The sequence below is a fragment of the Heterodontus francisci genome, chromosome 2, assembly GCF_036365525.1.
Source record: "Heterodontus francisci isolate sHetFra1 chromosome 2, sHetFra1.hap1, whole genome shotgun sequence".
NCBI classification, from domain to species: Eukaryota; Metazoa; Chordata; class Chondrichthyes; order Heterodontiformes; family Heterodontidae; genus Heterodontus; species Heterodontus francisci.
The window spans coordinates 96,668,141-96,681,938 of record NC_090372.1 but is presented as its reverse complement, the minus strand read 5'-3'; the positions used below and the strand labels follow the sequence as shown (position 1 = coordinate 96,681,938).

Genomic DNA, 13,798 nt, shown 5'->3' with positions numbered 1-13,798 from the left:
TCCACTCCTCCTTACAGGCCACTGTGGAGGTCTCCATTTCCTCATCACTACTCCATTTTTAAAGTAATAGATTCAGGCACTCTTTATGCCTCTGACTCAGAACAGACAGTCTGTGCTATTCTTTTCAAATCGGGATCTGCCTGCTGAGCTTCAATCAGGGAGGATCTACTGTACATCTCCTTCTCCTCTCCTACATCTCTAGAAAAAGTTTCAGCCAGCCAGGCCTCTGTGTCAATAAAAGCAAAATACTGCAGTTGCTGGAAATCTGAAATAAAAACAGAAAGTGCTAGAAATACTCAGCAGGTCAGACAGCATCTGTGGAGAGAGAAGCAGAGTTAGCGTTTCAGGTCTGTGAACTTGGTCAAGTTAACTCTGCTTCTCTCGCCACAGATGCTGCCTGACCTGCTGAGTATTTCCAGCACTTTCTGTTTTTATTTCAGGCCTCTGGGTCATCTGATTGAATTATTGGTCCAGTTCTGTCTGTCAGAGCTCACTTAACCATGGGCCTGGTTACGACAGAGTCAGGGAATATTCCATGGACCTCCGTCTATAATTGCTTGGTCTCTCTGGCCTCATTTGGCTGATCTAAGACTATCAGGGCTGAATTGGAAAATTATCAGAAGAGAAAAAATTTGCAGGGTTACGGCATAAATACAAGGGACTGGGATTAGCTGAGTTGCTCTTGCAGAGAGCTGGCATGGACACAATGTACCAAATGGCCTCCTTCTGTGCTCTCACCATTCTATGATTCTATGAAACACAGAAGAACATTTTACTTTCTATTTGGCAACTTTGCTGTACACAAGGAAAATCGGCAACACACATTCTCAATGAATGGCATTGAAATAGCTGAAGGTGAAGCTGTGAGACATAGGAGACTTTGTAGATTTGAGACAAAACATGTCTAACCAGTTTAGAGCATAAATCAGTAATGTCTAATAATCTTGAGCCATATAATCAAAACAGGAGAATACAATAGAATATCAAAATTGATACTGTTGTGGTCAGACTGCATCTTGAATGTTGGCTCCAATATTTGCTCAGGGCCATAAAGAGAATGGGTTGGGGCAGAGAGAGGGGTGCTGAGGAGGGGTCGGTGTACGGCTAGATTTCTGGATGAGAAATCTGGAAGCAAGGGTTTCCCGGATGTCCTACTAAAGTTAACAGCAGGACATCACTTAAATATTTTAGCAGGTTTCCTGCTGGCAGCCTCATAGGAGGGAAAGCCTGCAGCACAAGGTCGCAGTCAAGGAGTGGAGAGGGGGTGAGAGAGCGGGGTGGGGTGGGGGCATTGCAGGTGGGAGATCGCAACTGGGGAGACTGACGTTGAGCTCTTCAGATGCATGTCAAAGGGGACATGGTGATGGTTGGGGAGGAGATGGCTGGGGTTGACCGATTGTGGGATTTGCTAAGAGGTTTGCTGGTTGGACCTGGAGGCAACATTCCTGCTCCTCCAGGCACACTAGAAATGCTGTTAAGGCACGTGGCTCATGGATCCGGCCTTTCTCACCTCCTTTTAACTGTCAGTTTTCCTGAGCTCTAGGAAACCTGCTGATATTGGTTAAAAATAAAAAAAGTCACTGATAAAATGGAGTCACACATCCTCCTTAAAAGATTTCAGTAACTGGCCCATCTCCTGAGAGTGGATTGGTTGCCAACCCCCAACTTGGCTCCGTTAAAACTGGCAGTGGGTGGGTTGGGATTGGTTTTGAAATTTAAAACGTTTTCACTTCTCACCAAATCCAAATTACTGCTATTGTGTTCAGTCCTGATTGCCTTATAGAGATACACGAGATTGTTTAGGGATTGGAAACAGTAAACGTGGAATGTTACTTAAAAATAAGTTGTGAGAGTAGATCTAGGGTTACAGGTTCAAATGGTAAAAGGACATTTTAGGACTGATATCAGGAAATTCTTCGTCATGCAAAGAGTCAGCAGAATAGACTTCCAGACAGAACAATTACGACAAAAATCCTGAAATCATTCATAAAGCAATTAATGCTAGAATGGGTAGCCTTCCGTGTCTTTCTGGTTGCATAATTGGAAGTAACCTGACTTGTTCCTATCTGTATTTCGTTTGTGAATCTTATGAAAAATATGGACAATAATTTAGTCTTCTCAATTTAAACATGTGCACTGAGCTCATGCTGGATATTATTACCATCCTATATTAAAATAGTTTTCGACGTCACTGATCAGCAAGGAATTGAAAGCTTATGCCGAAGCAGGTGCTGTGGCCGAAGAAGTACTAACGGCAATAAGGACTGTCTTTGCATTTAATGGACAACAGAAAGCACTAGCAAAGTAAGTTTCATCCTGAGTCTCTGCTCGAGGTTAAATATACCACAAAAACAGATTTTCTAGTCATATTATTCATTGGGGTCTGTCGCTGGTTGATTACAAGTCACCACTGCTGTCTCCTGTCAGTCATTCCATGGAACCTGCTCTTGGCAGGAAGATCAATACAAGAAGTAGCCAAATCAGAAAATAAAGATTTTAAAGAGATTTCTAGTGTAATTCTATGGCCGGAATTTTACGTTGGGCGGGAGGTCCCGCACACCGGCCCAAAAGTCCGCCGGGCCTGGGAGCCACACAGTGATTTTATGTGGCCCAGACCCTTTATGAGCCTTGGGTGGGACTTCCGTCCCTCTTGAGGCAGGAAGTCCTGCCTCCAAGAGCTGCTGACCAATCAGTAAGCCGGCAGTTCTCAGTACCAGCAGTGCCACCGGGAGCAGTGGGACTGCAGCCAGGGAGAGGAGCAAGAGGGACATCAGCCCCCAAAATAGGTAAGTGTGTGGGGCCTCGCTGGGAACAATTGGCCAGGCCCTGGTGAAGCAAGGGGGGTTGGTTGGGGGGAGGGGGAGTGTAGTTCATTAGGGAAAGTTGGGCGATGGGGAGGTCCTCCGTGGGGCACAGGGAACTCAATCAAGAGGGCCCCCCCCCAGCCCGCAAGGAGACCACCAGGTTTTACTGAGCTGCCTCCTGGGGATCCTGAGCCACCCACCCAATGCTAGTAAAATACCAGGGGCGGTGGGAGGAGGCCCTTAAGTGACAGTTAATTGGCCACTTAAGGGCATTAATTGGCCTGGGGCAGGCGGCCCGCTTCTCACCGCGCTGCCCCTCGTAAAATTTCAGCCAGGGTGGGAAGGCGATGGGAATGGCACTCCCTGCCTCCCACTCAATTTTATGACTCCCCGCCCCCTCCACCACCTCCAGCCCGCTCCTGCGGGGTGGGGTGGGCATAAAATCCCGGCCTGTGTTGTGAATAGTTGAGAGATGATTACAGAAACTGTAACATGGGAGAATTTAAATATATATTTCAACAGAAGGTGGAACATGCAACTGGAGTTTGAGTGGTTTTGGCAATGAATTGGATGCTTTAGTGCTATGCGACAGTTCAATGTTAAAATGTTAAGAAATTCAAACCTGAACCCAACCTGTCTTGAACTTGCCTACTCCAGTTTTAACTGAAGCAGAATGGGGGTATTGAATGACAAACCCACTCCCAGGAAACGGATTGCTCATTTCAATATTTTAATGAGTCTGCATGCATCAGATTTTATCTCCATCTTAAATTTAATTATTGCATGCCGGGTTTCCTGGGCTTTGGGAAACCTGGCAGATAAAGAGAGATAAAGAGGGGCAAGGACTGCTGCATGGAAGTGATAAATACCAGGAGGAGCAGGTGTGCTTTTCCCTGCAGTTGACACCCCCCCCACCATGTGATTGGATCCCACTGTGCGATTGGACCAACCCGCAAACCTGTCTCACTCTCCGCGCACCCCCGCCCCCACCCCACCCCCGCAGAGCCACAATGTCCCCCCAAGGCACAATCAGCTCGCCGACTCAGCCTTTCTGATCTCTGGCCTCCACACCACCTTTCCAAACCCTCCTCTACACTGTGGCCTCCAATCTCCTTGACCCTTCTGATCTCCTTCCAATCTCCCCCGATCCACCTGATTACCCCACCTCCTTCCTAACCTTTTCTGATCAACTCCATTCCCCGCCCCCACCCCCTCCCCCGCCATGTGACACTGGCCTCAGATCATCCCCACCTCTGCCACTCGATCTTTCCAATCCTGCTTCTGCACGACATGCCTGTAGCCTCCGATCTTCTCCCAACCCTTCTGATCACCTCTCCACCACTCCCACCACCACCCCACTCGACACCGGCCTCTAATCATCCCAACCTCTAACACCGGTGTCCAATTTCCCCCCTGGCCCCTGGTCTTTCTGTTCCCTCCCTTCCCCCACCCCCCCTCCGTTTGCCAGTAGCAGACTGGTGCTGGAGGCCTCACACCTGACAGACCGCCTCTGAATCTGGCTGACACAAAAAATAATGATCAGCTCCTGCCTTTAAATTTGGCATGAGCTGCAGAAAATTCATTCTTCCTAGTTTCCTGAACACTAAGCCCAGCCCCAACCCCTGATACCTCCCCACCTCCCCATTAATATTAGGACCTAACAATCTGTGTACTGAACAGAGAATATAATTCATGAAGGTGATGAAACACTGAAAATTTTTTTAATCGATGTTGAAACAGTGTACTAGGTTATGCTTCATATAACAAATACATTTCATGTGAATGGAAGTTATGGAAAAGGCCAACAATATAAAGACATAAGAACACCAAAGCATCCAGAAACTTAGAGGGGAATTTGAACCGCCAAAAACTGTGGGTTCAGGTCGGGTAGGATGTAAAAATTTAAAAAATTTCAAACTCAACCCCAATTCACCTATTTCCAGTTATAATGGAGGCAGGATGGAGTGGGGTGTTGATGGGGACAGGCAACCAACCCATGCCCAGAAGGTAATCATTTATTGAAATATTTTAATGAGGTTGTGTGCCTCAGGTTTTATCTCTCTTCCAGCTCTAATCCTTGGGGAAACCCGACAGCTAAAGGGATGTGAGGACTGCTGCCTGGAAGAGGTAAAGGCCTTTGCAGCACTGCTTGTCAGCAAGGAGAACCAGGTGTTCTTCCACCTGGCTCCACAAGCTATCTTGCTCCACACAATCAGACCCCCATCCGTGTGATCAGACCCCCTCCCACAAGATCGGACATCCCCCATGCATCACCAACCACCACCAACTGCCATCACATCCCCCCCCCATCCATGATAGGACCCCCTTGCATTCACTGAGCCGTACCGACCACCCATCTCTGTCCCCGATCTGTCTCCTACATAATTCCCCCTGCACAATGACCCACGGTCCTACGAGCCATGCTGTACCCACCTCCCCCTCAAAATCTCTACCTCAGCAGCAGGAAACCTACCTGCTCCTCAGTTGCCACTTCGGCAGCGTTCCCCACTTGACAGAGAACCAAGCCTGTCAATCAGGCTGGCTTCTGGGCAGGGATCCTGGTGAGAAAAAAAAACAAACTCGGGAGGAGTTCAATCTCCACATCATTCAGGGAAACACAGACCACTGGATTTGTTCGATCTGGTCTCTCCTCGGTTACTTGGAAATCCTGACCCAGTAAAGATCAGGACCTTAATGCCACCTTGCTCTGACTATGCTGATTGCATATAGCACACAAATACTCTCCTTCCCTCTGCAAGCATGATGCTCAAGTATCAGCAGTCCAGCAGAGAGTCATATTGCTCTGGTGTTACTATTAGCCGTGACATAAATCTACCTGTGGCAACTCTGAGGTTCAGTGATGTTGGGTTAATTGAAAACTGAACAAATGATGTGCAGATACATGATTTTTTAATCAAAAAATATACTTCATTCATAATTCCATAACTTTTCAAACTGGGCATTACAGAAAGTGCAATATGCTTCAAGTTCTTTCCACACAGCCGGTGGCACTCTGAGCTGCCTCAATACAATTGCAATTACGTGTGGTATCTACCACATAGATTTCATTTGACTCATACAGCCCGAGGGGTTTTACACAGTTTCCTGCTCCTTGGTATACTATAGCGGGAGGGCCTTAAACTGTGGCCTTTCCCAATTGAGCCTTTGTGAAAGCTCCCCCAAGCTTTAGTCTGTCCCTCAGCACATAGCCCTGGACCTTTGAATGTGCCAGTCTGCAACACTTGGTCATGCACTGGAACTCCAACAGGTTTTGGGCAGACCAAAGAGCGTCTTTCACTGAGTTGGTGGTTGTCCAGCAGCAGATGATGTTTGCCTCAGTGTGCGTCCCTGGGAACAGCCCACAGAGCACAGAGTCCTGCTTTACAGAGCTGCTTGGGATGAACCTTGACAAAAACCACTGCAGCTCTTTCCAGGTCTTCTTTGCAAAGGCACATTCAAGATAGAGGTGGACAATGGTCTCTTCCCCACCACAGCCACCTCGAAGGCAGCTTGCAAAGAGAGTGAGCCTCTGGCTGTGCATGAAAGATCTGATAGGGAGGGCCCTTCTCACCACCAGCCAAGCTATGGTTTGGTGCTTGTGTGAAAGTTCTGGCGATGACACATTCTGCCAAACAACTTTGACAGTCTGCTCGGGGAACCATCCAACAGGATCCACCATCTCCTTTTCCTGCAGGGCCTCGATGCTGACCACTGCCTGAAGGACTTGTGGTCAAATGTGTTGTTCTGTACAAACTTTTCAATGAGGGACAGGTGCTACGGCATGGTCCGTGTTCCGTGGCAATGTAGCCAGATTCATCCTTTGCTCAGCATGTAGTGACACTTGGTATTTGTGTACCGGGGTCTACGTACAGCTTGATGCAGCTGCACAGAAAGGTGGCCATCAGGATGAGGGAGACTTTGGGTACATCTTTCCCCCCTCTATCTAGAGACTTGTACGTGGTGTCCCTGCAACACGGTCCATCTTTGTTCTCCAGATGAAGTGGAAGATAGCTCGGGTGACTGTCACGGCACAGGAGCGGGGTATGAGCCAGACCTGCACACCATACAGCAACACTGAGAACACCTCGCACCTGATGAGCAGGTTCTTCCCTGCAATGGAGAGGGAGCATCACTCCCACATGCCCAGTTTCTGCCTCACCTTGGTTATATGCTCCTCACAGTTTTTGGTACACGCCCCAGCCCCTCTGCACCATATCCCCAGCACTTTCAGGTAATCTGACGTGACGGTGAAGGGGGACAAAGGCTCAGTCAGGCCAGTTTCCTAAGAACATGGCCTCGCTCTTGCCACATTTTACTTTGGCTCCTGAGGCCAGTTTGAACTGGTTGCAGCCACTCATCAGTCTGCGATTGGACAACGGATCCGAGCAGAAGACGGCAATGTCATCCATGTACAGGGAGGCTTTCACCTGCGTGCCTCTGCTGCCTGGGATCGTCACCACTCTTACACCTGCATCCTTCCTGATGGACTCGGCAAAGGGTTCAATACAACACAGAGGAGAGAGGGCAACCTTGCCTGACTCCAGATTTGATTGGAAAACTTTCTGATTTCCACCCACTGATTGAATCTGCACTACTGATGTTTATGTAGAGCAGTTGGATCCAATTGTTAATTCTCTGCTCAAACCCCATTTTGGAGAGCACATTCATCATGTAGGTGTGCAATATTCTGCCAATAGATACATGATTTTTTTCCCAAAAATAGACTTTATTCATAAAAATCTATTAAAAAAAATACATTACAAAACAGTTCAAAACTGCACCAGGTTGACATTCCAAAAAGTGCAAAGGAAATCAGTTTTCTTCAATATAGGAGTGAGTTGCCTCACAATCCTTCCATTACATTTTATATGCCATGTACATTTTACAGCAAACCCATATTTGGTGTATCCGGCCCGAAGGGTTTCCCATGTGTCGAGCCCCTCAGTTCACTATGGTGGGAGGACCTTACACAGTGGTCTTTCCCCATTTAGCCTTTGCAGTGGCTGCCCCGAGCTTTAGTGCGTCCCTCAGCATGTAGTCCTGGACCTTGGAATGTGCCAGTCTGCAACACTCGGTCATGGACAACTCTTTGTGCTGGAAGACCAGCAGGTTTTGGGCAGACCAAAGAGCGTTTTTCACCAAATTGATGGTCCTCCAGCAGCAGTTGATATTTATCTCGGTGTGCATCCCTGGGAACAGCCCGTAGAGCACAGACTCCTGTGTTACAGAGCTGCTTGGGATGAACTGTGACAAAAACCACTGCATCTGTTTCCACACCAATATGTCAGAAAGATGCACTATCCCATTTTAGACTTTAATGAACAATGATAGAATTTTACTTAGTTATATCCTGGAAAAGACATCATAGTTATTGTAGTTATTCATTGCTTCTAATTATTTCAGGTATGAAGTCAACTTAAACCATGCTAAAGAGCTTGGAATAAAGAAATCTGTCATCACAAGTATTTCAATAGGTCTTCAACAGTTTTTACTATTTTGTTCCTATGCTCTTGCTTTTTGGTATGGGTCAAAGCTGGTTGTTGATGAACCTGAAAATTATTCGATCGGACACGTTTTGATTGTGAGTATGTTATTCTGGTAGTTAAATTACTATTGCTGTTTTGCAGAACACTCGAGATTAGGGTTGGAGCAATTTACCCTCTAATTTCTGTTTGCAGTGTGCAGTCGGCTTGTTCCACAGCGCGGTCCTTTTAAAATTGCCACGTGGTCACATGTATGCGCATCTCAAAGAGAGCATGGCTTGTGTGCGGATAGTTTGTTCACTGCATGGCATTTTCCCAGTTGCTGAGCACCGTGCAGCTTAGAGGGAACATTGGGTTGGAGTTTTATACTTGCACACTTTGCAATCCGTGACTTTCTGCCATTCATTTTAACGATGAACACAGAGTAGAAAACTCCAGCCTCCCTGCTTATATAGATGTGAAAAAAAAATTATTAATAACAACTAGCAGCAGATTCTAGTAAAACCAGATGATGGTAACTTCCTTTCATCTCTTTATTTCCCCCACCCATCTTTAAATTTTATATATGTTAATTCATCCCAATGGCTAATGGACAAAATGAAAAACTATGTCACTTTCTTTTCATGTAACTGTGCCTTTGCTTGTCTTCTTCTATCTAATTCTTTAGGGCTGATTAAAACTCCCGGTGGGAAGTCAAAGAGAACAAACCTCATTCTCGTACATGAGTTTAAGTCAATGGGCAGAATTTTTACTTCACCAACCCGCTTACAGCTGGTGAGCCAGTAGCGGGTTGGATACCTGATTGTGAGAGAAGCGGGAATTAACATCCGTTTTCCGAGTTTTCTTACCAATCACAGGGCTGAATCTTACTAGCTTGCCACCAGAGGGATGGGTGCTCTGTCCCCGGCAATGGTATCCGATGCCGTTATATACATGTTAAAGTTGAATTAAAACATTTATTATAAGATTGAAGCCCCTCTCCCAGCCCCCCAATGACTAAACAATTTATTAATTGCCCTCTCCCCCACAAAAAACTTAAATTGCGATCCTGACCTCCCCCCCCCCCCACCCCACCCCCGCCCCAAAGTTTATTACCTTTCACCTTTAACTCCTTCCCACCATCTCCTCAACCAATCGCAGTGGTTTTTCCCGCACCCCCCTCCCGACCCGAAAACTTACCTGCTCCCCACTCCCAACCAGTGTGCCACCTCGCATCTCCGAATGGAGATCCGAAGGTGCGGAGTCTTGGCAACTGGTCGGAATATGGCAGCAGGATGGCTGACGGGAGCAGGTAGGTCATCAATTTACTAATTTAAATATTTAACTCCAGCTCCCGTCGATGAGCAGCAGGGAGGCCGCCACGAGGCCTCGTCACCGCCAGTAATGTGGGGCGGGGTCTACTCGGTGTCAAGACCTGTGGCGGGCCTCCCCCAGAGGCATTTTCTGGGCCCCTCCGCATTAACCCACGACGTTGGGAGGCCGGTAAAATTCACCCCACCGGGTGCGGGTGTCATGACAACCTGCACCTGTTAATGGAAGGATTTCTATTTAAAAGCATCCCAGCAAGTATCAGAGTCATTGGCCAGAATTTTCTTGGAAGCCTCGAAGTCCCTACGTCAGGACTAGAAGCAGATGCCATTCATGTGGGTGAGGAATGGAGATGTGTACCAAATGTTCTCAGAGCTGGCCAATTAACGTCCAGTAGGCAGGGGAGCCATCCACTGAGGCAGCACTGGTGGGTTGAAGTCCCAGCCTAATCAATGCTGCCGTCATATTTAAATGTCCTGGAGATACCAGGGAGGAACCCTGGCAACTGAAACACATCCACAGATGGCAGAAGTGAGATTAATGGTGGCCCCACAGTTCTTGTATGTCTCAGGCTAGGAGGGAGAGAAGGAGACTGGCCCGGCAAATGGAGCGAGCCTAGATTGAGATCGCTGAGGAGGTGAGCAGTCATGGTGTCATCCCTTGCATGTGGTTGCAATGCCATAAAAGGATCAATGATCTGATGCATTCTGGCAAGGTGAGTGTAGCACACAATGTTAAGCTTACAGCTTTATATGTGACTAAGAATGGATGTTTAATTGGTAGAAAGGGCATGCCCACCCAGTCACTGGCAATGCCCAGACAGCAGCATTAGCTGTCAGAGGCATACCAGCCTCTCTGTGAAAGGCTCTGGTCTGTCAGAGATGAGTCCTGCACTACCGTTACTGAGTGGCCGCATGCTAAAAGCATCCCTGTGGTACCATGATAGATTGTCAGGCTGCCACCAGCATAGGCGTTGCATGTGGCTTTGACAGGCGACTAACCATGAAAATTTATGTGCTTGAAGGAGAAGCGAGTTTAGAACGCAAGGGAGAGAGCCAAGATGGGTGGCTGCATTCCAAATATTGCCATCCTGATGTCCATGAAAGAGGTGCTGGAAACCTGGAAGCAGGTCGGGCAATAACTAATGGAGAGATGGGAGTGGAGCCCTGAGAAATTGAGTGGCCTTATGGATGGGTACAAGAGACCATCTGGCCAACACGAAACACAGTGCTCATGTGTCCACCACTGGTCACATGAAGCTCCAAACTAGGAATAGTCAGAAGGATGGATGGAATGCACTTTACGATCATTCCCCACTCTCCCAGGTCAACAACAAGAGCATCCAGCTGCTGTGACTGGGCAGCCATCCACCTCTGAGGAGGAGGAGGGGATATGAGTGTGCAGCCACATCAATCCCCTGCACCCTATACCAGCACAGATACTCTCACATCAGTGGGTAGTCATACGTGATTAGCTATGGGATCACAATCTGGTGCGCACTGCACAATTGCACCAATGCAGCTGGTGGAGGCTGAGACAGCTGAGGCCACTCACACTTGGAGGGTTGTGGGAGGGTACAGCAATGCTGAGCTTCAGACTGATGGCATGCCTCTGGAGTCAGCAACAAAGCAGCAGATGTTGGACCTGGAGCATGAGGTGCTTGAACATCTGGTGGAAATTCCAGATGCTATGCGCACCCATTCATGGATGATGGAGAATTCCATCCAGGCCATGATTGCAGCCATGTCTCTGACATGTGTGTGGATGGCACCCTTCATTGAGAGATTGGTGACACTCATGGAGAGCCAGATCCACCCTGTGGGTGCCGGAGATACATGCGAACCTGCATGCCATCACCACCTCCATGAGCATTTCGGAGCAATGGCTGGATGAGAGGGAGACACACAAGATGCCTGGAGTTACTGCCAGGTCCTCAAGTTCTTAAGTGAGCATAGAGGGCCATAGTGCCTTGAAAGGATAGAAGAGCTGCTGCATCTGGGGGCTCCTCTCAGGGTGCTTCTGACATGGGCGGCGGGTTCCCACATGCCTGCCATCGATGGCACCCTATATATGGGTGATGGTCCTGGACCCTATAGCCCTCTAAGCCTGACTGTCTGGATCAGTGTGAAAGCACACGTATTGACTGGCCCACTTGAAGATGGCATTGCTGACCATCTTGATGCAGCGATGAGCTGCAGACTGGGAGCTCCCACAGGTATCACCAGAAGATCCGTGGAATGATCCTGAGGCATAGAAATTCAGCACCACGGTGTCCTTCAGTGCCACTGGCATTGGGTGCCCTCCACTTCCCATGGAGCTCAACTCATCCTCTATCATGGTACACAGCTTGGTGACTGCCTGCCTGGAGAGGCACAGACTTCAGCAACAATGCTGCTCCAACATTTGCAGGTAGCTGAGCCTCTATTGGTAGGCCCTCTCTGGTAGGTGTCCTCTTCTGCGCACAAAAGGCTAGTTGGTGTCCCTCTGCGCCCTCCTCAACTGTGCCTCCTTCCAGGCTCATGCTCCCGTTGCCCCTCAGGGTGTTGAAGGCCTGCTCCCTGTGGCAGCAACTCTCTCCCTGTCTGATACTCCACCTCACTGGAGGCTTCGAGGCCTAATCGAATGAGGCCCATAACAATTAGTTGAACTCACTTTTCAGGGCGATCCCACCCCCTCCACCTCCCACCCTTACTCTGTACATGTAAATGTCAGGTCAGTGAGGACACTCAACCAGAATGAGTGTCTTGGTGCCAGACCGCCACTGCTGCTTTGCACCCAGTATATAATCCAAACTACCACTCTTAATGGCTGCTAACTGCAGCCATGACTGACCTGCCACTGAGCTTCCGCCTCACCTTGTGCCCCTTGTAAGATGTAGACGTAAGGATAGGCGGTGGCATAGTGGTATTATCACTGGACTAGTAACCCAGGGTATTTCTCTGGGGACATGGGTTCGAGTCCCACCACAGCAGAAGGTGGAATTTGAATTTAATTAATAAATCTGGAATTAAAAAGCTCGTCTAATGATGGCCATGAAACCATTGTCGATTGTTGTAAAAACTCATCTGGTTCACTAATGTCCTTTAGGGAAGGAAATCTGCTGTCCTTACCTGGTCTGGCCTACATGTGACTCCAGACCCACAGCAATGTGGTTAACTCTTACATGCCCTCTGAAATGTCCTAGCAAGCCACTCAGTTGTATCTAACCACTACAAAGTCTATAAAAAGGACCTACCCCAAATGGACTGCAGCGGTTCAAGAAGGCAGCTCACCACCACCTTCTCAAGGGCAATTAGGGATGGGCAATAAATGCTGGCATAGCCAGTGACGCCCACATCCCATGAATGAGTTAAAAAAAAATGTGAAACAGCTTAATTGCCTCTTTGACAGGTTTAATTACCTTTCCGCAGTATTGAAGTGCAGCCTCCTCCTGCCAGCTCGGCCACCTCTCAATATATTCGCAAGCACATGAAGACACTCGGCTTCCCTCCTGATGCCTTCTGCCATGAGTTTTCCAGCCCTTCTCTGAAGGGCCAGTAAAATTCCAGCCAAGTATTCCAGATTGGTTGCTGACAACATGACATGAGAAGGCTGCCCCCTCTTTCTCTGACTCTCTCCTGGAGGTCATGGTGCAGGCTGTGAGGGCCCACAGAGAACTATAGTTTCCTAAGGATAGGAGGAGGAGGCCAGCCTCTCAGACAAGCAGGCATGGCTGGAAGCAGCAAATGCAGTTAGCAGCAGGAATATGGTCCCTCACACCTAGATTCAGTACCACAAGAGGATCAATGACCTCAAGAGGGCAGAAAAAGTGAATGGCATCCCATTTACAGATGCCAACCCACACACTCTGACTTTCTCAGCATTCTCCTGCACAGCACTCCTCAGAACAACATGCTGTGCAGCTCCACTCATTCCTCCCTCTTCAGGCACCTTCTCACATCAGCATCTGAACAGCCAACAACTTAATGACATCTCACACCCACCACGAAGAAATTTAGGGCTGTGGTCACCTTGACAGTCACTGGCATGAATGACACCTCGTCCACTGGGAAGGAGGTCTTCCAGGAGGCTGCAGATGTCGACCTGTTGTGAAAGCCTGAGTCTCCTGAGGCACTATGGCTCTATCATGTCGTGAAAGCTGATCTTCTGCCTGTATAACCCTGTGTTGGGGGTCTTGGCTCCTTTGAGTTGGAGCTTTGTGTC

The 13,798-nt window shown here is 48.3% G+C and overlaps 1 protein-coding gene across 8 annotated transcripts in view; it reads left to right on the top strand.

Annotated features, from left to right (window-relative positions):
* Window positions 1-13,798, top strand: part of LOC137345743 (ATP-dependent translocase ABCB1-like) — a 155,003-nt gene that overhangs the window by 36,521 nt on the left and 104,684 nt on the right. For 5 of the 8 annotated variants that reach the window (XM_068009006.1, XM_068009012.1, XM_068009022.1 and 2 more), the window contains 2 exons: window positions 2,180-2,304; window positions 8,208-8,385. The exons of 2 other annotated variants lie outside the window; for them this stretch is intronic. In XM_068009006.1, coding sequence (XP_067865107.1) covers window positions 2,180-2,304; window positions 8,208-8,385 — 303 coding nt within the window. The remainder of the gene's footprint in view (window positions 1-2,179; window positions 2,305-8,207; window positions 8,386-13,798) is intronic. One more of the 8 variants, XM_068009017.1, reaches the window with a different exon arrangement.